General features: G+C 41.7%; 2 protein-coding genes across 7 annotated transcripts in view; one reads left to right on the top strand and one right to left on the bottom strand.

Annotated features, from left to right (window-relative positions):
• ppp1r9a (protein phosphatase 1, regulatory subunit 9A) overlaps positions 1-12,575 on the bottom strand; it is a 53,578-nt gene extending 41,003 nt beyond the window's left edge. For 2 of the 3 annotated variants that reach the window (XM_030741540.1, XM_030741542.1), the window contains exons 1-2: positions 7,535-7,746; positions 4,625-6,139 (exon numbers count right to left, since the gene is read on the bottom strand). In XM_030741540.1, the coding sequence (XP_030597400.1) occupies positions 4,625-5,998 (1,374 nt within the window). In that variant the 5' untranslated portion in view covers positions 5,999-6,139; positions 7,535-7,746. Of the gene's footprint in view, positions 1-4,624; positions 6,140-7,534; positions 7,747-12,204 lie in introns of those variants that run through there. The other variant, XM_030741541.1, reaches the window with a different exon arrangement.
• On the top strand, positions 9,966-21,480 carry sgce (sarcoglycan, epsilon). Of its 4 annotated transcripts, XM_030741548.1 has the most exons (13): positions 9,966-10,321; positions 11,776-11,883; positions 15,234-15,356; positions 15,618-15,775; positions 16,249-16,321; positions 17,058-17,256; positions 17,724-17,886; positions 17,976-18,190; positions 18,646-18,672; positions 19,106-19,294; positions 19,657-19,700; positions 20,485-20,522; positions 21,099-21,480. In XM_030741548.1, exons 1-13 carry the CDS (start codon positions 10,273-10,275, stop codon positions 21,147-21,149), a joined length of 1,437 nt encoding a protein of 478 aa, XP_030597408.1. In that variant the 5' UTR covers positions 9,966-10,272; the 3' UTR covers positions 21,150-21,480. The 4 variants fall into 4 exon arrangements, with proteins under 4 accessions (XP_030597408.1, XP_030597405.1, XP_030597406.1 ...); XM_030741545.1 differs by lacking the exon at positions 11,776-11,883 and having other exon boundaries at positions 9,980-10,321; XM_030741546.1 differs by lacking the exons at positions 11,776-11,883; positions 18,646-18,672 and having other exon boundaries at positions 9,990-10,321.
• The last annotated feature ends 1,366 nt before the right edge of the window (positions 21,481-22,846 follow it).

The raw sequence follows: 22,846 nt of genomic DNA, 5'->3' as shown, positions 1-22,846 counted from the left end.
CAAGAAAGCTGCCTAAGAGAGTTGAGACTGTGATGAAGAACAAAGGTGGTCAAAAACCAAATATTGACTTTCATGTGTATTATACACCATATTTCCATGTATGTTTGCACATTTCAATAAGTTGCTGCACATATTTCCCATTTTCCTAGCAAAATATGAAGGAATGCGGAGCAGCTCAAGACTTGCATAGTACTTATATGTCCTCAAAATTGATTTCTGGTTAAAAAAAGACATCCACTAGAGCACAAGACTATACTGAGGAAGATTAAACTGTAGCAGGGCTGTTGCAGACTTAAATACTATTTACAAATGCCTAAATCCATGTCACTACTGGATCCAAAATTCAAGCAATGCTGTTACACATACAGTATATCATCACTCAGAAAGACAGATTGCACTAAAGTAGAGTAATCCTTTCTATCAGAAAACATGGTCAAAAAGCAAAGCTCCAGGCCATCTAATTTGAAACGGCCTTACAAGACTGTATTAGTTGATGCTCTAGATAAGGATGTTTTGGGGGTTATGGATGTTTCTGTTGATCTGTGTGCATAACAACATTGTTGGACAAACTGTCGAACACAGAAGGGAGGACAAGGACAGAAATTATATCCTGACAAAAAGCCTGGAGCCTCCACTGTCATGTACTGTATTACGGTATAAATGAGCTCCAGAATTCTCAAGAGAAATAACCCTCTCTTAATGCCTTGCATGCCTGACGAGTGGCACTGAGACAGTGTAAGTTGTGTATTTCCTCTGCTTTTCAGCATCAGCAACTTTGTCTTTATGTTCTTTCATGCTTCAATAAAGTATAAGATGAGTGTGTGAATTGGTTTTGCTTGCAAAACACGCATACGGCAATAGTACGCAGAGAAAATGTGTAGGTGGTTTTTGCAACCAAATGTTTGCAGAAGGAACTAATCTGCAAGTATGAACATTTCAGCTGGAGGTAAATGAGCCAGGGAGCACAAATTATTTCATGTATATATCTTATCCTTTTGAGAACAAGAACAAAATCTCCAAATTGATAGAACTCATCAAGAAACACGTAGATGTTTATACTGAACACAGCCATCCCTTATATGCTGCAGAATATACAGAATAACACGGTAAAAGGCATAAAGGAAAATGCAGCTACAAACCCTTTCGCAAGACATAAAAGGCGTGACACACATCTATCATAAAGATTAAAGCTCTGACTCAGATTCATGCTACTCATCGCTCAACTCAAGGTACAGCAGCAAAAACAAAATGCAGATCCAGTTACAGACAGCATGCAGAATGGAGAGGGTGATTACAGAGATGCTTCAGTGGCCATTTAAGCAGTACTCCACTCATCACATCTGCTTAATTCTATTAGGATATTGCAGTGTTGTGAGTGATGAAAATGCAGTTCCTCTACAGGCAGAAAAAGTGCCATTAAAAGGGGGCATAAACGGCCTTCATTCAGAGGAGTGAAAAACAAGAAGAAACCGAGAGAAGACATCACACAGAGGTAGAAGACTTCTGTCAAACTCCTGAGGTGCCGTTCAACAATGACAGAAAGAAAATAGAGTCCTTGGAAAGGAAAAAGCAACACGTAAGAGCTTTTGGGGTCTATGTGTACTGAAGGCTGAAACATTTCAAGCCTGAGAGAACTAAGCAGGTGAAGTGAACACTGGCTGAGATCACTGACCCTCTGGCAGTCATCAAAAATTCAAAGAACCTTAGTTACATTCCTATGTCTCCATTATATCCTCAACATGATACCAGCTGCACAGAACACACAGCGGTACATTCAACGTCCAATAGAAGACTGAATCTACTTTAACACAGAAGTCTGTCTGCTGACTGGACAACCAAACCAGAGGTTCTGATGTCAAGGATAAAACCGGCCATACTTGAATGAACATGAGACCTGATTTTCTTCTGTGGGTCATTGCATTCGCCTCTGATAGCTCAAAGCGGTCATTTCTCACTGGGTCAGTGAGGATGTTAGAGCAGGAGTTAGCAGCCATGGAGGCAGATCTGTGAGCCAGTATATACTGTGGACACAGCAAACGTTACCCTGATGTTTAGAAGGCCTGATGTTTGCCTTGTTGTACTGTTGTGGCATGCAACATTGTAACATGATACCAGTAGCTCATTATCAAAAACACAAAATAAATCTGAGGATGGATGCTATCGGTTAGAGAATACTTCTTAATATACCAATTGAACACATTTAGACTTTTTCAAGGGTATCACTAAAGTCATTATACTGAGCCAGACATGAGTATCTGCTGTAATTTTCATGGCAATTCATAAATCTTTTTTTTTTTTTTTTGTGGACTAAGCGGAACTGGAAAATAGACCCTGCTTCCCCGGCTTCACAGAGAGTGACACTGCATAAAGACTAAATCTCTGGAGCTGCTCTTAAAGAGAAATCACTGTGCATGTTTACAAAGACCAAAAAAAAATGGTTGTGTGTCATCTTTTCCCTGTAGCTACGATGACGAGTTCTAAATGAATTAAGATTTTAAAACAGGTCTGTAGAAATGACTTATCCACTTTGCTGGATGGGCAGGTCTAAGAAATATTACACAAAGAGGAGGGGACATTACATATTACATTATAACACAACTGTTTTTTTAAGACCCTATCCTCCCACAGGGGTCAAGCTGGACTCGTGCGGGGCTGGGGGCTGAGAAGATAGCTCTGTGTCTTTCAGTTTACAGAGAGGCAAACAAAAGACAGAAAGCTGTTTGTTCCTCATGTGCTGAGAGGAGGTGGGGCGTATGATGGAGAAGTGGGAGGGGCGCATGTCTAATTGTGCGTGTGCGTCTTTGTAGGGTCGGGGGCAGCTTCTCTCTTGAATATTCCATATGATGAATGAGCGTCAGTCCTTTTCATAGGAAACAGAAGGGTTGAAGCCACAGACAACAACAGTGTATAATCCACGCCTCTTCAACCTGAATGTGATGACAAGCTTTTTAGCGTATTTATTTACTGGTTAGTGAAACTGAGTTGAAAAAAGTAATACATAGATAATCATTTTTTTCTTCCTACATATTTTTAATTCATATATATTTCTTTGAAATATATAAAATAAATAAATTGTAAAATTTCACTTTAGTATTATGCTACAGCCTGATAATAAAACAATTAGAGATAAACCATGATCATATTATTTTAATTTGAATTAATTTCCCCTCGAGGAAATGTGTGTGTTTATGTGTTTTCATGCATGTGTGATGAAATCTAAGAGGGAAGGGAAGAGAAAAGAGCAAAAGGACCCATTTTTCAGAGACAGTACACAGTAATTAGTGAGCTAACTTCACATTTTCTCCACAGAATAACTGGGCTAATTGTTCTGCTTCATTTCAACATGGTAATAGGATTGATTCAAACCTGTGGAATTTTTGTATTAGCTTGAGTTAGATCTACATACATAAACTTTAATCTCTTAATCATGACTGTGAGCTTAAGAAAGCTGAAAATCTCTCTCTCTCTATGTATATATATATATATATCTATATGTATATTTTAATGAGAAATTGAATTTAAAAGAAAAACCTGGTAACAAAATGCATGTTGATAATTGATACTAAATACTTGAGGATAAAGACTGGGAAATATTTTCTATAATCATCCAAATCCATCTCCCCATTCCACAAACAACACTGGTTGCATTGTGCCCAACTCAGCAGTGAAAACAGCATCAAAATACTCCAAGGCAGATGCAACAAATGCCATAGTGAAGATAATTCTATTGACTGGAAAAGGAAATATGAATATGATTTTTGTAAGAGCTGGTTACCATTTACAGAAACAATGACCACTGTCCATGAGCAAAAATGAGCTTTTCTAAATCCAGTCACTGTGAAAACAGAGTGGGATCAATGGTAAAAATACATGCAATCTTTAGCTACGTCTAATGCAACCTTACATAACACACCAGGGTTAAGCAAAACCACACACACACACACACACACACACACACACACACACACACACACACACACACACACACACACACACACAGGTCCACTGTATGCTGAATATACAGTGCATTTCACAGATACACGAAGACTCCACAGTTTCACAAACAGCTCCCAGAGCAAAGAAGCTCCCTGAGAAAAAAAAAACAAAAAATAACCAAACACAATATCTTGTGTGAAAATTGTGTGGGTGCAGAACCAGCATGACTAACACATGCACAGATGTTCTGCTCATGAACATCAAATTCCCAAAGGGTGATGCGTTGACCCTCAGAATCAACCTTCAACATTAGAGAGGAACACTTATAGCATCTAATAATGTGATAATTTAACCTACCACATTATACATTAAAGGAAGAAAATGTCAAATGACACAGAGTCAAAGTTCTACAAGGTTAAAAATAACTGAGGTCACATAATTGTATCACATTTACATTGCCTCATGAACCTCATGTGTTCAAACACCAAAGCTAACCACAATGAGTAGTTCAGTGGTAACTATAAATACAAGCCCATAAAAAGAAAGCTCTGAATACAACATTAGCCCTCTGTTGTTTTAACCTACTTTTGATAAGCACTGCACAAAGGCTTTTATGTTGGATTGTGTTCAAATGTGTTTACACAATTTAGGCTTCCACAACACTTTTGTGCAGCAGCATTCAGCTTACTGTAATAGGAGCAGAGCTGAAGCGAATCTTCCTCTTCGGAGGGATGTCCTCTTTGTTTTCTTCCGGAAGACCAGGAATCTCTGTCAGATCAGAGCCCGGGTCATAGACAATGTCCTCCTCATCGTCACCGTAGAGGTCATCCTCGGGATCCGTGCAGCTTTCCCCCCAACCCTGGTAACAGGCGTCTCCATCTGCATTAAAAATCACACGCTCGTTCCCAGTGTATTCCTCATCAGGCTCTTCCATCTGGTCCTTGGAAGATTTTTCTTCCTTTGAAGAATCCCTGTTCTCTTGGCTTTCCTCGGTGGTCGGCAGCGGCTCATGAGTGGCATGCTCTAAAGCTTTGTTTGTAATTACAGCACCGTGTGTAGGTTTTGAGGATCTAGAGACTCCTAGATCCTCAATATGTTTTGTTGTGTCTGAAGGTTTCTCCTCTTCTTCACAAGAGCCATTAATCTGGTTTCCATTGGTGGAAGCACCCGACAATCCCTGTCCTTCTGCTGCTGTAGCCTCTCCAGCCTTGTCTTGGGTTTCTTCCTTTTGTGGAGCATCTTGTTTGCGTTCTGAAGTCTCCAATCCAGGACTGGGGCTCAGAAGGTCCTCAGAAGACGAGGATGTGGGTAACTTGCCCCCTATCCTGTTCCGGTAGGTTCCACGTACTGGGGACTGTCGAGAATCATCCTCACTGACATCCCCACCGTGGCGGTGGAATCCGTCGGGTGAGTAGAGGGCTCGTCTGCCGACTCCTCTGTATGAAACCCCCTGGTTCTGGTGGTCGGCATTTTCAAAAACAGCACTGAGTTGACTGACAGTTGGTGAGGATGCTTCTGTTCTGGAGCACAGAGAATCCAATGAGTCTGTACTGCCTCGGTTGGACCTTGCCCCTCGCCAGTCATCGAGGTGCTCATGGGAACCCCTTTTATCACGGCCGTAGGGAAACACTGGTGATTGGGACTGGTCACGTGACTGTTGTTCAAAAAGCTTCCTGGTTTCTGAGAACTTTGCCCCGGCACCTCCAATCCTTTCAGCTGATGAGGAATGCTGAAGTTTTATCACTGATCCATCAGACTTGTTGATGAAATTTGTGGGCTTCACCAGTTTTTGTGACGAGGATTCGTCACGACTCCTAGTCTTAGCTGCCGCATTCTCTGAACCCATCTGCATGAACATGTCCTTAATGCGACTGACGTGGCTGCCATATTGGCGCCCCCTCGGCTGTTTCACCCGCTCGAGATCTTTGGGCTTTGAGTCTCCATCGATCCGAGGCTGGTCGAAGGCCTTCTTGAGTGCCTGAAACTCAGCCCGGTAGGCATTACGGTGGGGGGAGGCACTTCGGAGGCTGGTCCTCTCCCCCGAGGCCTCCGTCTTCAGCATGATGATGCCTTTGGATTCAGAGGGGATGTCAGCATTGCCGTGGCCACATTAGAACGCCGAAGTGAGGTTTCTTGTTTGACCTACTGCAGTGTCACTCAGTCTGACCCAGCTGTTGTTATAGTTCTTTAGGCCCATTCATACCTGTAAAGATGAAAGCAGATGTTATAAAGATAGAAACATTTTTGTTAAGTTAAAAGCAATAACTGTTTAAAGAGACTCACAACATCACATGAAGTGAAAGTGGCCCTTTTTAAGTGGAACTTCATGATCGGAATGAGCACGAAAAAGTCCTTTTCACCACCAGTAACACTCTTCAGGCACATGAGGCCAAAATGAACTACAGATACTTATACATGCAATAAAAGCTCTTGGTACAAGAGAACTACTGTAGCATAAAAGCCCATCAGACTCTAAAGGACCTCTAAAGATGCTGTGCTTAGCATCATCGGAGTACTGTGCTACTAACCCTCTCAAAAAAATCCTTTGATTTGTACTCTTTTTTTTTTTTTTGGTTAAAATGGTGCTATGCCCTACATGGTTGCTCCCTTCTTCTTTTCTTGCTCTCATTTCACTCTCTCTCCCCCACCCTCTGCTTCCTATATGAAGCTGTGACCCTTGTACACTAAGACATCCTTTAACTCTCCAAACCATAACTGACATTATGGTTGTTCCTTCTAAATGTCAACTCCCAAGCTCAAAAAATGTTTCTGGACGCACTCGACCAAGTGTGTTGATACCATCCCACAGAAAGAAAAAGAGAAACACTTAATGAAAGGCCCACAACTGCAATAATACAGGGTTAGAGCAAGGTAGGCGGATAGTAGTAGTTAAATATATACCTACATCCCTTAATGTTTAATCCTTTTTGGAAAGGCATGCTACAAAGAGTGAAATGAAACATGATACAATAAAGCTGTGATAAAAATACATTATTAAATTAAAAAAAAAAAATAATAATGTCCATCTGGGACACGGAATCCATTAACCTAAGTTGTGCTGTAACCCGCAGCCTAGATGCTATAGATGCATCAGGAGCAGCAGCAGCGGTGCCTGAAAACTAAATGTCCTGGCTCAGTATTCATTATTCACCATGCTGGACTCTCGCTGCTCAATGTTAACACCTATGTGGAATGCTTGTGTTAAAAATATATATATATATAAATAATAATAATAATAATGATTAACGTCAACTTGGAGATCTTCCTGCGCTTTGCGCCCTTTGAAGATTTTATGCAGGAAGATAATGAGGAAAATAATGTTGAAGGTGAAAAGATAAAACTGAGGCTTTAACACTGGGATCGGTGTCAGTGGGATCAGACAAACAGGCGCACATCAGCCACACCGCACAGTACATGACAGCTCCGGTTCCCCCTCCTTCTGACACCGTTTCACGCTTATTTATTTACATTCTTCCAATGCAAATTTCCGCGAAAGGTATACCTGACCTTTATCAATGATAGCAAAAATAAATACAAGTTAACCACAAACCACGGCGACGTTGCTTCACTGTAACAAAAACAAAAGAGTCAGACTTACATTCATGGCTCCGGCTTCGCTGGACGCGCGGCACGCATAAACTGTAATCCAGAGGGGAAAGTTGCGGGAAATGCGGATGGTCTGGTTGCAAAACCTTTCGAAAATAACATTTCTATCCCACGCTCGGAAATAGCCGGCCCGTAACGGAATCGCCACTAGAAACGTTTGGACATAACTAGAGCCGCTACAACGCCATTGCAGGCAGTGGGTGATGCTGCCAGTCGCACAATGGGGGTGTCGGTGCAATTTGGGAAGCTTATCTCAGTGAGAGCTGCACTGTGGCAGCATTTGCAGGACGGCAGAGTCCGATATCCGTCTGCAGTGTAGTAAACTAAACTTACTTAGCTGCGGCGATAGCCGGTGATTTGCAAATGTAAAGCCTCATGTGACAGGTGTTAAAACCTGAACTGCAGCAATGGTTTGGTCCGATAATCTGCTGCGCGGAGGGGGTTTCAGCGAGCTGCAGTCTGGCATAAATACCAACACACAGCAACTGTAACTTCGCTGGCTGCTTATTGTTCATCAATGGGCTTTGGGTGGGGTAGAGAGGGTCAAGGACCACTCTGTCTGTGTGATGCGCGTTCAAATTAGGGTTTCCCAAAGTGTGGTTCGAGGGCCAGAAAGTCCCCTGGAGGAGTTTGCATGTGGGCTAGGTTTATGAAAAAAAGAAAACAGGTGAAGTTTGACTTCACTCAAAAGTCAGTTGGTGAGGTTCAGTCATGGCAGAGTATGGAGAAACCCTTACACTAATTTGTCCACCCCTTTTATTAAAATAATTATGTGCAGCCTTTAATTCAGTCTAATTGGAGAAATATTTAAGGGGGCAGTTTTATAAAACAGCTCCTGCATGCAAGTTGCACATCCACCACAAGTAACTACATTTAAAATGTAATGATCTATTTACTTAGTAATCACTTCCTCCAACTAATTCCTGAGCATTAATTTTTTAAGCCCCATTCAAGAAGATCAAAGTAATAAAAAAAAAAAAACTAGCTGGCTGAGTTGCATATGAGTCAACAGACCCCACCTAAAGCACAGGACTTAAATCATGTGATAAAGCACTAGAAAAAAGGAAGCTTTGTAAACATCCAAATGTGTGATTATTTTCATGAACAGTACTGAGTTATATAATTGCTCTGATGTGTTATAATAGATGGCATTGTTTCTTCAAACTTGTTCAAAGCACAACCTGTGTATGAACTTGGATGAGGCATTCTGAGGTAAAAACGTATACTAATTTATCGAATTTGAACCAAATCTTAATCATTAAAATAAATGTAAGTAGCAGCTTAGAGCATGAATTTGTCTTAGCTTATGTAAGCATAATCTTCCAAAATATGTCATTCCAGTCTATACTGATACTACACTATGCTTATATTTATTTTAAGGACATTCTTATCACCTTTCAGATTAATTTTCAGTATAAGAAAGCAGTAAAAAAATGAATTAAATAGACGTCTTTTGTTTCGGCATTACTACAAGACAGAGTTAAAGCTTGTGCAATGCATACATTTAGTAATACCCACCACTGCTGATAAGAGGGACCCCCCCCCCCCCCCCCCCCCCCCACACACACACACACACACACACACACTTCAAAACAAGCCAATTCAGGGCAATTACAGTTTAAACTGAAGTTTGCTGCTATGCCAAAAAAGCATTGGCTGAAAATCAGTCTAACTCAGTCTCAAATTAGACACACTGGGGCCTTAACTTCTCTCCAAGACACAAATGCTGCGCTTTCCTCCACTTCATTTCTATGCATCATCGTGCATGCACAGACCTATAGTGATTGTTGTGATACATTCATACCCAGTCCAAACACAGGCTATGAGAAGATGTTGCTAAGCAACCTAAAAATAATCTTAAGGGGATAAAAGGGGAGGGTGAAAGAAGAAAAACAGCCAGGCACTGCAGAACACAGAAGACGGATGGCATCGTGTTTATCGCCTCAGAGAAAGCCAAGAATCCAGTTTCAGATACATGTATGAATCCATCAAACAAGAAGGAGGCCATTGACCACTGCTGGTATTTTAGCCAGAATTAAGAGACTGTTCTGCAAAGTGCTTTCTCCGTGGGAGCTGACATCAAGGAGCATGGGGGGAGGTAGGGGGTGAATTAAGGCTCCTTTAGTAGATGTGACTGGGTGCCAAGGGGCCAAAACATGACCATCTGTCTGCTCGGACTGTCTCTACAGGGGGGGCTGGACAGATTGGAGATGGACTTTCCAAACATGCCTCTGCTGCTTACAGCTGTGCACAGGAGGTCAAGCCCTGGCGAGGTGACGTGCCTCTTTGGAAGAAGGTGTCTCTGTGTTTGCCAGTCCTGATCCAGGAATAATCAACCCGAAAACACACACACACACACACACACAAAAAAAGTGAAATTTGGGGGGGTTACTCTGAACACAAGAACCAGACACACACGCGCACACACAGAGAGACAGCCACTCATTGCAAGCAGCCAGATAAAATGTAACTGCTCCGACATCATCACACAGAAACATTTGGGAAAAAAAGGCGTGGCGGCTCCTATTTCTGATTCCCATCATGTTTTGCCCCGTTTTTACGAGACAACCATGTTTTTCCATCCAGATGTTCAGCCAATGAGAAGTCCTGCTGTTTCCAGCGCAGGCAGGAGGCGGAGGGAGGAATGCTGCAGGATGCTTATTATCATGGCTGTCAAACCCAGTGGCGATTAAGACAAAGACGTCCTCTTTAATGTAAAGATTTGCGGAGATGGTTTGCACCATGTCCGCCGCAGCTGTCGCGGTATGGCTTGGTACGGGTACGTATCAACTGAAGTCGGAAATATATCCCGACCTTTTAAAACGCGGTGTCGAGCTAGTTAGCTAGCTAGTTAGCTCTGCTCATTTTTTCCAAGAGGCTGAGGAGGAAATAGGAGACAGAAAGGAAAAATGGCTACCAGCTGACAGCTAGACTGCTACACGTTACGGATTTCCACAGCGCAGTTAGTTACACATTAAGTTCTGTACAGTACCTTACATTTCCAGATGTTAATAATAACGTTTGCCTTGCTAGTTGTTTCTTGTCGGTCTTACTTCAATCATTTTTATTTTCCTCTTGGCGCAGGCCTGGTTTGGTTTATGTAGACCAGGTGTGTTATGAATGCCTAATTACCTAACTCGTGTTAGTTTAGCAGCTCAGGTTATCCCCAACTGCATGTGGGGAATAGGTTAAATTATATCAATGCACTGCTTCATTGTACCAGTCTGCACACACACATAGCTGGCACTTTATGAGGTACACTTTGCAGCGACTCCTACCTACGTGAAAGATGCAAGGTTCAATCACTGTTCACCCTGAATTCCTGATTCCTAAGCCTGAAATATTAATGTAATTAGAGACTTAAAAGGCAATGCAAACAACATTAAGAAAACTAAAAATATATGCATCAGGTTTTCACATTAAATGCTGTTGAGAAGTGAAGTGACCTTCAGGCTCAGTTCACCGCTATAATGTTTTTAAAGGCTTTGATAAAAAGTCAGGTTGAAAGAGCTCATTCACAGCACTGTTATAGTCTTAACTTAAACCAAGAGAGGGGATACATTACTCCAGTCAGAATACATTATAACCATATACACATAGATCTCATGCTCATAAATAGGGAAGTAGTTTTCAGTTTGAAAGTGGAAGGGCACTCTGAGAGCTGATCCTCTGCCAAGGCCAATGTCCTATTCCACAATTTTCAAAATAGGAGGCAGCATCTGCACCAGAATCTAATGGCTTCTTCTTCTCTGACTGTGCTCCACCTCAAGCCGGATTAAATTCAGCTTGGTGACCCCGCTTGCAGGCAGACAGATAAAAGCAAACAAACTGGCAGAGGAGTAAGCTCTTAGAAATTCTTTAAATGCTTCTCAGTGTTATAAGGCTGTTTATTCATGTGTACTGCAGTGTTTGTTGTTTTGTACCTTGTCTAGATGTGTTTTCTACATTGAGAGGTGCTTCTAATATTTTTCCAGTCTTAATTTGCATCACTGAGGACAGGCAAAAAATTAGAAATGCCTCTCAGAACAGCTCACTGCAGCTTCCAAAAAAGTGAAATTAAAATTCCTCTAAAGCCATAATTACGACAAAAGGATTTAATGCAGGACTGGTGCAACAGACTGCACTAGATTTAGGTCAGTGTGCTTTAAAAACTGGCAACTGGGTGTTATTGCTTAAAATGCTGCTGAATGACACTTGTTCCATTCATGCCTTGTTTATCCATTGATCCAGTAGTTTGCACTGTGCATGCCTATGACACGAAACACAGCGTTTTACACGAGAGAAATGGCCATATGGAGCAAGCCATGGCCTTGAAGCAGAGAGCAGCCTTGTACAGAGATGGTGAGTGGGTGTGTGCAGTGGTGCACGTCATGTGTTGACCCGCTGTCCCCTCCCCACCGTCATAACACAGTGACACGCTCAGCTGGTTCCCCATTAATACTGGCATTATTGTTTTGAGTTGTCTGCTGTCCCCCAGACTTGGCCCACTTTCTTCTCCTGTAACGAATGTTGCCTAAACCTCGTCCTTACTAGAGGTAGAATTCATCCTAAATCATTAACTATTACAGAAAGCAATATTTATTCTGCCTAACGCAATTTTGGTACTTTGCAGCACTGTTTCAAAACTGATGATCATTGTAAACAAATCTGTCATTTACTTACATTTGTAGCACGCTCGAGGATGGAAACCGGCTGTTTCGCGCCTGCCCTTGTCCTTAACCGTCGCCTTCTGCTTGTTGTGACACCAGCGACTTTCACTTCCATGTCTGAGCATAGATCGAGGCTCAAACTCATCACAGGCAGAATACCAGGACAGTAGAAATCCTTGTTTTCTGTGTTTCCCCGCTAAACACCAAAGAAGCACATGCATTCCCCCTGACCCAGACTACATTTGCACATGAAGCTCTGACTCAACAGAACTAAAGGACACCCCTCTCTTGTGTGCTAGTTAGAGGCCTCAGTTAGCTGGAGCCATTAGAGGAAGGGAGGTCTATTTTTCTCCATGTTGCCAATGGCATTTTTAACTAATCCAATGTCAGTCCTGACATTTTTCAAGTCTAAGGTCAGCTCATAAACCATAAAATTGGTTAGCTATTTCCACAACCTGCAAGGCCTGTTAGTGCCTACTGTGGTATGATGGCATATGAGTTAATTTAAAAAGTAGTGATTGAATGATTTTCAGCAATTCATAGAAAATCTATAGACACTAGTGCAACACTCCTGTTGTTGGGAAAGTGCAGCTTCTTATACGTATTATCTTGCACATCTTGCCTTTCTACCTTTGACCTCCAACCAAAGCATTTAGGTTAGTTTGTAGTGGACAGTTTAGCATTAACCTTGAATTAGTGATGTATTGCAAGCACAGTGGAAGTGCTGCAGGCCATCAACTCGAGAAGGCCTGGCAGAAAGTCATCCTGGCGCAAATAAGCAGATCTGAAGCTATTAGCAGATCCTCAGTGTGGCTTAGTTAGTGATCTCTACTTACACTGGCTGCACCCTAAGTGGAAGCCACAGCAGTGAAAGGTGAGGGTGAAACACACTTCACGAGGAAGCTATAGGCTAAATAAAATTGTTTTTATACCTAAATCTTTGTTGTTGGATGAAAGATTTAATATTACTAGGTTAAAGCACACACCACATAGGGTTTTTCTTAAGGCTGTTAGGTGGCTGCTCAAACGTCCTGCTTGTCCCATCTCTGGATCTGTCACAAATGTTTACAGCACATCCAGTTTTGGTCTCTGAGTAAAGCGGCATAGCCAGGATTTGACCTTGACCGGCACAGTCTGAAAGTGGTCCTTTGTGTGGCGAACAATTAATGAGGCCCAATGGGTCACATAATAGAATCTGAGGGTGTGCATTCAGCTTTGTGGATCGACTGAAGTCATCACTGAGTGAGCGGTCTGCTGAGACTGAATGAGGTTTTATTTTTGGTCTCGGACTAACCTAGATCTTAATGTGATAGGTGCAGCGGTTGCGGTGAGAATAGCTATCACACGGATTAGTCATGCTCAGATGGTTTTCTTGAAAAGAGATGTGGTGGATACGACCTCAGGTTGTTCAACTACCACCACATTTAGCAGTTGCTAAATGCTATTGATTGTATCTAGCTGTGACGGAGCCCTTGGGGACTCTAGACATATGGCCAGTTCAGCATCTCTGTCGTTGGCCACAGCTGTAGCCTAGTTTAACATACATGTGGGGCTGTTTTATATCTTTACACTTGCAGTATCTCATTGGTGTACTTGTAGATGCTGAGTTTTTATTAATCTGCAGTCTACTATTTATAGATAGCAGCCAAACATCTTATACTGACTTCCTTTCTCGTGGACATGGATTAAAATGTAAATCTTGCTATTGCTCTCTTCAGTGGCCTCTCCTTGAAAATCAGCCTGTGTTCAGTGCAGAAGGAGAAGAGTACTTAAAATAATGATGCTAATGATAGCAATGTAGACTATGCTGGTTTGGTGCTAATTAGTAGATTAAAAAGGGTTACAAAAATTGGGAAAACCAGCAATAATTTTGCCAGAGGGAAGGCACATATGTACATTGAGAGCTTACCCAGGCCTTCACCTAGCTGCTTAATGCGTCTGGAGTTGTATGTCCGCAGGCGAGAACAGTTCAAACCCACTCTCTCTCCCTCTCCGGCACTTCACAGCACAGATCTCCAGTCCAGTTCCCCTCCTCCCTCAACCCCTCCTCTTCTTCTTCCTTGTACGCTCGGTCTCAGTCTCCCATGGTGATTAAAAATTGAGTTCCCACCCACTGTGGCACAGAGAAGGCAAAAAAATCAAGAACAGAAAGCAAAAATAAATAAATAAATTCTGCGCTAAAAAGACTGGGAGGTTAAAAGTACATGAGCAAAAGATGAAGCAAGAGAGGAGGAAGTAGTGAAAGCGAAAGACACAAAAGGAGGGAGAGAGATGGGTAAATCACCTCCGGTCTTACATTGTGTAAATTTTTGTTAAAGGGCTGCGAGTTCCCTAGCGATGCCCTTCACAAATAAAGACTAAATGTTTGTGTTTGAAATGTAGCAGGCCTAAAAAGACAGTATAATGGAGATAAAGTGGGGGAGGGCACCAAAAGGACTCAGTACAGTCTGAATGACTCTCATTACTGCAGCTTTCACTCACAGTACCTCAGACCCTTTCCCCTCCTTTAACTGGTTTTATTTAGCAGCCTCCTGTTTGCTGACCTGTAGTCTTCCTCAGCAGCTAATAATCTGAGTTTTTCTCTTCACTCTTGGCTGTTTCTATATTTCACCTTTGTGCGAAGGTAAGAATCCACAAGAATGCAGCAGCCAGGCAAAAAAAATGTGGACAAATAGATCACAACAAACACTACTGATTAAAATGGTTTTAACATTTTCTTTCCTTTTCCACTTAGCATTGCTGGCAGGATATTAAAGGGGACCTTTTGTGCTCATTTTCAGCTCCATATTTTATTCTTGGACTACTAGAGTAGCTTTGAATGATTCAAAGTAAGTCATATTCATATTATTCTGGGCCTCAGTGCAGCCTCCCCTCAGTTCATCCACTGATCTGTTTTAGCACCTATCTCTTCTTCTGATTGGCTGCCCAATCAGAAGGAAAAGCACAATAGGTCCACTTTATTGGTGAATAGTACACACAGATAATAGGAAATGCTCTGCTTTCAGGAACTTATTTCCATTGTCTTTAAAATTTGTGTTTCAGTGGTCACCATTTTGTCGAGGTCGCATGCAGACCGTAATGTCTACCCATCTGCAGGCGTGTTGTTCGTCCATGTTCTGGAGAGGGAGTATTTCAAAGGAGAGTTTCCTCCTTACCCCAAATCAGGTAGCAGTATCACATTCACATTGTAGTTATGATCAAAAATATGTTATTTCAATTTATTATAATGTATCATCAATATCTTTGTATATCTAAATACATCTGGAACATTTGTAGCGGTTTTGATTGTAGCCATCATTTTATAAATTGCATAGTACACTGCGTATTTATCATATTTCACTCCAAAGAGCTGGCAGCACATTCATAATGCAGCTAAATGGTCTAAACGTTATTGAACCACCCAACATTACGCTGCTCTGTCCGCAGGTGACGCCAGCAACGACCCGATCACTTTCAACACCAACCTGAAGGGCTACCCCGACAGGCCAGGCTGGCTGAGGTATATCCAGAGGACTCCACATAGTGACGGAGTCCTCTACGGTTCTCCCACTGCAGAGCACATTGGCAAGCCCACTGTCATAGAGGTGGGTGGTTGGACCGCTTTCAAAGTGAAGAGTGGAGATTAAGTAATTTGTGCTGCTGCTTATGTCAACTAAGGAAAGCGAGTGCTCTTTTTTGTGCCAAAAATGTTGAACAAATTTAAAACACTCAATAAAATCTGTCAAGTGGAAGTCCAAGTATCAGTTGGAATTGATTTTACTAAGCCCGGCTGATTTGTTTATGCATTTGGAAACAACATAGTACTATGCTACCCTTTAAGTCTTCACAATTAAATTCCTTTTTGCTTTTTATGCTTTCTTTGCCCCCCACACACCCCCCCCACACCCATAAGCTACTGTAGAAATTCTTTTCCCAAAAGGCTTAAAATTTTTAACGGAGCCTCAGCCGGGCAGAGCCGAGAACTCGAGTCGTGTATCTGGCCCAACCTTGTCCGGAGAGCTGCTGCCTTTTAAGCTGCACTGATCTGGGCTTAAACTTTCACCTCTGTGTCCTGCAGATTACTGCCTATAACAGGCGCACATTTGAGACGGCACGGCACAACTTGATCATAAACATCATGGCTACAGAAGGTAAGAGGCACCAGTACAAGAGCTTAGAGCAAATAGAGATCAGACTGCGCAGCTTCGCTGATTAAATCCTGAGGGCACACTCAGTACTTGGGCTGTGTAATGAGCTCCCCTCAAGAGAAAATGTTGCCTTTGATTACTTTTATCAAGCACAACCAAAAGTTCATTGTTGGCCTTTGAAGCAGCAGACAAAGTAATATCACCGCATTGAGTAGCTCTTCTGGAGCTTTTATAAAAAAAAAAAAAAAAAGTAAACGATGAAATCATGAATTTCATGACGTGTCAAAATCCATCTGCTGTAAAGGTTATGTGATACGATTATAAGCTCTTGAAAGGGTACTTGAAGGAACTTATGGTGCTAGTGAAAAAAACAAAAAACAAAACACAATCCTGCCTTGATTTGAGTTATGATTGTATTTCTGTGAAAAGCATCTCTACAGCTACACTTGTACCTGTATGTTTGCTTGCTGCCATGTTTACCACAGTACAGGCATTACAGTTTGAACTGAGTCAGGGGAACGCTCAGCAGCTGTTCAAACCGCTAATGTGACATCACTCTCTCAGTGCTGTGATGTCATCTGCCATCTGGCCCCAGAAAGAGGCTGAGTCATAACAAGGCAGTGCAGGCACAACAGTGTCCGGTGGACAGACTAGTAAAATCAGTGTCAGCTACAGTATGCACCACCTCATCCTGCTGATTTTAGCCTCTTTAAGTCTCTGTCTTTTTATCTGTGTGCAGAGTTCCCCCTACCTTACCAAGCAGAGTTCTACATCAAAAATATGAATGTGGAGGAGATGCTGGCCAGCGAGGTGTTGGGAGACTTCTTGGGAGCGGTGAAAAACGTTTGGCAGCCTGAGCGGCTTAACGCTATCAACATTACCTCGGCGCTGGACCGCGGTGGCCGGGTGCCGCTGCCTATTAACAACTTAAAGGAAGGGTGAGGATGTGGACCTGGATCTCATTTTGGCAGAAACAGGAAACATTTGTGAATAGTTTTGATTCACGGAGAAGTTTTAGGTCCACTTGGTTTAGCTCATCTGTGCTCAATCTCTCTATGAGCGACCCCTTCACCTCTCTAAATCAAGCAAATCAACAAATGTATTTTCAGCCCACTCACATTATGCTGACATTTTATTTAATTGGAGCTTTGGGGATCCTCAGTTTCCTGTAAATAAGATGAAAGCACGTGGCCGTCTGCACTGTTATGCTGTCAGCTCGTTCAGTTCAGAGGGGAATAGCCAACACGAGCTGCCATAAGTTGTGCATCAAAGATTTATGTTGGAAGATGAAAGCACCTAGGAGAACACTCAGTAGAAGACAACGCTTGAGTATTACAAGCCTCAGCATAAACCTATAAAATGAGGCCCCCTCTCCTCTCCTCTCCTCTCCTCTCCTCTCCTCTAGTGTCTATGTGATGGTTGGTGCTGATGTTCCTTTCTCGTCATGCCTACGGGAGGTAGAAAGCCCACATAACCAGCTGCGCTGCAGTCAGGAGATGGAGCCTGTCATCAGCTGTGACAAGAAGTTCCGAGCTCAGTTTCACATCGACTGGTGTAAGATTTCTCTGGTGAGGATGCGCTCGAACGCATTCAGCTGCACTAAAAGTATACGACTCAATACCGCTAATTAACTGCTTCTTCATTTTCTTTTTTTAAGGTTGACATCAACAAAGTAGTCCCAGTTTACATTACCCGCCCTGAACCAGGCACGGGGATCCTGCCTGAATTTGGGGAGTACAAACCCCCATCTGAGTCTCTGAAGAGCCGGGACTACTTTTCCGACTTCCTCATCACGCTGGCTGTTCCCTCTGCCGTGGCACTAGTTCTCTTCTTCATCCTCGGCTACGTTATGTGCTGCAGGCGGGAAGGGGTGTAAGTGTGCTCGGTCTTACATTTCTACGCAAATATTGCACCAAACACCCCAATAAGCATTTGAGGAAAGCAGCGAATGTGTATGAGAACCATATGAGAGCCAAAAATGACCGTGAAAAGCTTAGTTAGCAGTAGGATAACTGAATAAAAGTGGAAATCTGGACTTTAACTGCAGCTTGTCATTACCATGCAGTAGTTAAGTTCCTCATCAGTATCTGTCAGGTCTCTGTGACATGTGCATCTTGATGTTTCGAAGCACAGCCATAACATCAATGATCAATCATCCTCATTTACAGGCTGGGCGAGACGTGCCCCCCCCCCACCCCCTTTTTTTCCACTCAATGTTCCACATCATGTCCACCCTGTCTTTATCCAAAAATCCATTCACTTGTGTGTAGATGTTGCTTTAACTATTAATATTAGTATTTAATTCATCCATTTTGTTTTGTTTCTAGGGAAAAAAGAAACATGCAAACACCAGAGTAAGTGTTTTACCTCTCCTGTGTTCTTTTTTTTATTTCTGTTCCCTCCCCTCTCTTTGGTTTGCAGTTTTGGTCATTTTATGTTGTCATTGATGGCTGTTTCATATCCATTCATATGCTCATATGTGCGTTGGCATTGGCATCCATTCATTCACTGGGCTGCTGAAAAATGTAATGACCAGCTGTAGGATGAGCAGAAATAATAACTTATTGCAGCATTATGAATTCCTGAGCATATCCTACAAATCTAGAATATAAATGAAACAAATGGAAAAACAAAAAATAAAGCACAGCAATAGGTGAGGTTGGATGTTACAGTTCTGTTTGTGCATGCACAAACTGATGGCACATCAATTAAGCTTTGGTGAGACAACCCCGACTATGACACCAAAATGTGCTACAATACAAATTCACTGCTTCTCCCGTCCTCCAGCATCCAGCTGGTTCACCACAGCTCCATCCAGAAGTCCACCAAGGAGCTGAGGAACATGTCAAAGAACCGGGAGATCTCCTGGCCTCTCTCCACACTGCCTGTCTTCAACCCAGTCAGCGGCGAGGTGGTTCCACCTATCCACCCTGACAACTATGAGACCACCAGCATGCCTCTGATGCAGACACAGGCGTGAGTTCAGGGATTTGGTGGGAAGAACAAGAAGGCTGGATGAATAAGCAGTCATTCACACGCACACAGCCACACATACGCCCACGCTCATTCGCAGATACAGATGTGAGGCTTATAGGTGTTAAATGGAAAATGTAAGTTTTAACAATGCCATGTTGTTTCCAGCACTTTTTAACTATGCAGTGTTTACAGCTTAAGCTGCAGAAAGCAAGTCAGGCCTTTGGAAAATACATCTAGAGCTTAATAGTTTCAAGCTGTCCCATGATTTCTCCTAATGGGCTTGAAACTAAAAAAAAAAGAAAGAAAGAAAGAAAAATATATTTCTATAACATGCTTTAGTATAATATTGTTTATGATTTCAGGAATCTGCAAAACCAGATTACGATACCACAGCAGCGGCCATCAGGTGAGAATCTTTATATAGTTGTCTTGCAGTGTGATGCAGCTCAAGTTATACAAAAATATTTGTCAGAAGAATATTTCCAGGAATTCTTTGAAATGACAAAAAAAAAAACAAAAAACAGCAGCTCACAGCATAGAGTCAGCATATAGCTGCATGTCTGTTCTTTATGGTATTGGTAATACACTATTGCTTGCCTAATGTTCATCAGGACTTCTAGTCCTAGTGCAGTAAAACATGCCTCTGAAGGTTTAAGTACCTTCACAGTAAAAATGACTTACAATTCACTTGCCTTTATATTGCATCTCACTAAATTCAATTCTTGGACCATACTGGCATTAATAATATGAATCCATATAAACACATTTGGTTTCATAGTTGTGGGCGGCATGGTGGTTAGCACTGTTGCCTCACAGTAAAAATCCACCATCTGGCTGGGTGGAGTTTGCATGTTCTCTCCGAGTACTCCAGCTTCCTCCCATAGTCCAAAGACCTGTGGTTAGGCTAATTGGTGATTCTAATGGGATTCTTTGGTAGCTGGGATAGGCTCCAGCTACCCCCCCAACAATCCTGAATTGGATTAGTGGAAGAAAATAGATGGGTGGGCTTCATAGTCTCTTTGTTTTGTGACTTACAAACTCAGATGGTTTTTTCTGCATTACTGTACTGCTATCAACTGCTGCATGAGACAACTAATGCTGATGCTGGTGTGTGAGCGCCCTCCTGTGAGCATGGGTGTCAGCTGCACGATGCACTAACCAAATCCTCTCTCTGTTCACTGCTAACAAAGGAGATAACTATGTCATGTCAACATTTCGAAGGCTGGAGGTAGGTGCTGCTGGCTGTCCATGAGTTAAAGTGGAGATAATTAGGGCCCAAGCAAAGAAGCTGCAGGAATTACTGTAAATGTTCACATTTTTTTCATCTCCATATTTATTTTTCCCCATGCTGACCTAAAGACACTAAACATTATAACATGGTCCCAAATTGCTCTTGCTTCTCAAACTCATTGCATCCAAAAGTGGTGCTGTAGTAATAAGTTTACACTTTTTCAGTTATCCAGTAACACAGCTTGGTCTGGAGGATTTTTTCCATTTTAATTTCCAAATCTCTTCAGAAATTGCTGGACCAATTGTCCAAAAACTAAGTGAGCATCATCTCTGAACTTGCTCATCGCAAGTTGAGGTTATGTAATAAAGCTTGTTACAGTTTGTCTCTCATGGGTGCCACAGTTTGAAGTTTATACCTAAAAGTGTTAGGTTCTGTGATACACCCCCCCCGAATAATGAAAGTTCTTGCATCTGTAGTACTGCATTTCTGCAAGTCATTTTTCAGTTGTGAGGTCATTTCTGCACATAAATGTAACATCTTGGTGATTCAGCTGTTACTCTCACTGTGTTCCAGGTAAATGGTATTCCTGAGGAGAGAAAGGTGGCTGAAGCACTGAATTTATGACCAGAGGCACCAGTGTCAGAGCTTCCCCTCCTCCTTTGTTCTAACGTTTGTGCCAACCTGCAGTGATGTTTTACTGTCCACTTACGCACTTGCACTTGAATAGCGAGTGTGAAAAAGACCCGAAGAGCTTAAAAGATTATTAAAGATTCCTTAGAGTATTTTGGAATATCTGTGTAAATGTTTAAAGTGTGATTAATATGTTTGTATCTCAGACTGCTTTGCACAATGGACCTCTCGGGGTGTAAGGGGGTTTTACATTGAAATGCTTTCATTGTCATGTGTTATTACATTTGTTTAATGTGTCACATGATAATAAATTCTTTCAAAATAATATTTTATGTACTTTTGTCCCAATAATAAAAAAGAAGGAAAGGTTTTCTCCCCCCACTAAAAGAAGCCAAAACCGCACATTTTATGAAGGTATTCTTATCAATGTACAACAGAATAAAGGCATTTATAAATAATATGGATACATTTCACATTTTTTAAGACATCACAATTTTTTTTTCTTTTACATGTAATATATTTCAAAAGAGGCCCTACACGGGGTATAAATACTTGTTGCTTTTACACGACCAAAGAGATCAGTTAAGGCCCAACACATTAACTGAATTTACTGTATTGCTGTCGATCACTAATAGATGTAAAAACAAACAAACAAAAAAACATACAGATCAGTAAACTTTACATATCAAAGAGAACAGTAACATCTATATGCCATTCTCATCCGTACAAGAGGCGCTGAGCGGTATTAATTTAACATTTACTTGGCTCTCTTTAGTTTGAGAACAGCACCCAAACTACATTATCAGAAAAAGATTAAAGAGCGACACATGAAATTGTTCCACTGTGGAGAAAACAATGTGGGCCTACATACATGAATTGAGAACGAGTAATACCACAGCCTTTTACTACCCAGTGGTAGCGGAATTATTAAAAATTCATTTGCAATACATCTTACATTTTACATTATATTGTCTTAAATCTGCCAAATGACATGACTGAGCCAAATACAAATAAAAAAAAAAGTGCATTGCGCATGTGCACTGATACTGTGTTAAACACTGAATTACACCTCAACAAGGAAATGGAGGAAAAATGCAGGTGTTAAAATAAAAATCCTCTCCCTCCTAAATGTTTGTGAGGATAAAACCGCAAGAGAGAGAGACACACACCGCCTGACAAAATGTACAACATTTTCATTTAATTAACAGTTAACATGTCTTCTCAGCTCAATCAGTGCATTACCAAGTGGTTTTTAAACTGTGGCCCTCAAACAAAGTGCCTAAACATGGAAGTTTATGATTCCAGCTACATCACAGATGTGACTCCTGTCATCTGAGGATGTACTGTTGGTATAAGCCACTGAAAAAAAGGCCAAGAAATAAAACAAAAACCCACAGTATATTCAAAGGCATCACTAAGACATCACTTCCCTCACTCGCTCACTCACTGACCAGAAAGTTCACTGGCTGTGACAGCCGAGGATAAACAGATGGGTGACAATTTAATGGGAGAAAAAAAAAAAAAAAAAAGTTTTGGGCTCTCATATGCTGCCAGAAGAAGCCTGCCATTGATATACAAGTCTGCTGTACTGAAGGGAAAAACAGCATCATCATCTGGTGTTTTGATGATGGAGATGTGTGGAGCAATATCTAACTTGTCAGTCAAAAATTTCTTAGAATGTCAGGTTGAGA

The sequence above is a fragment of the Archocentrus centrarchus genome, chromosome 11, assembly GCF_007364275.1.
Source record: "Archocentrus centrarchus isolate MPI-CPG fArcCen1 chromosome 11, fArcCen1, whole genome shotgun sequence".
Classification (NCBI taxonomy): Eukaryota; Metazoa; Chordata; class Actinopteri; order Cichliformes; family Cichlidae; genus Archocentrus; species Archocentrus centrarchus.
The sequence above is the reverse complement of the archived record's forward strand: the minus strand, read 5'-3'. Positions and strand labels throughout refer to the sequence as shown.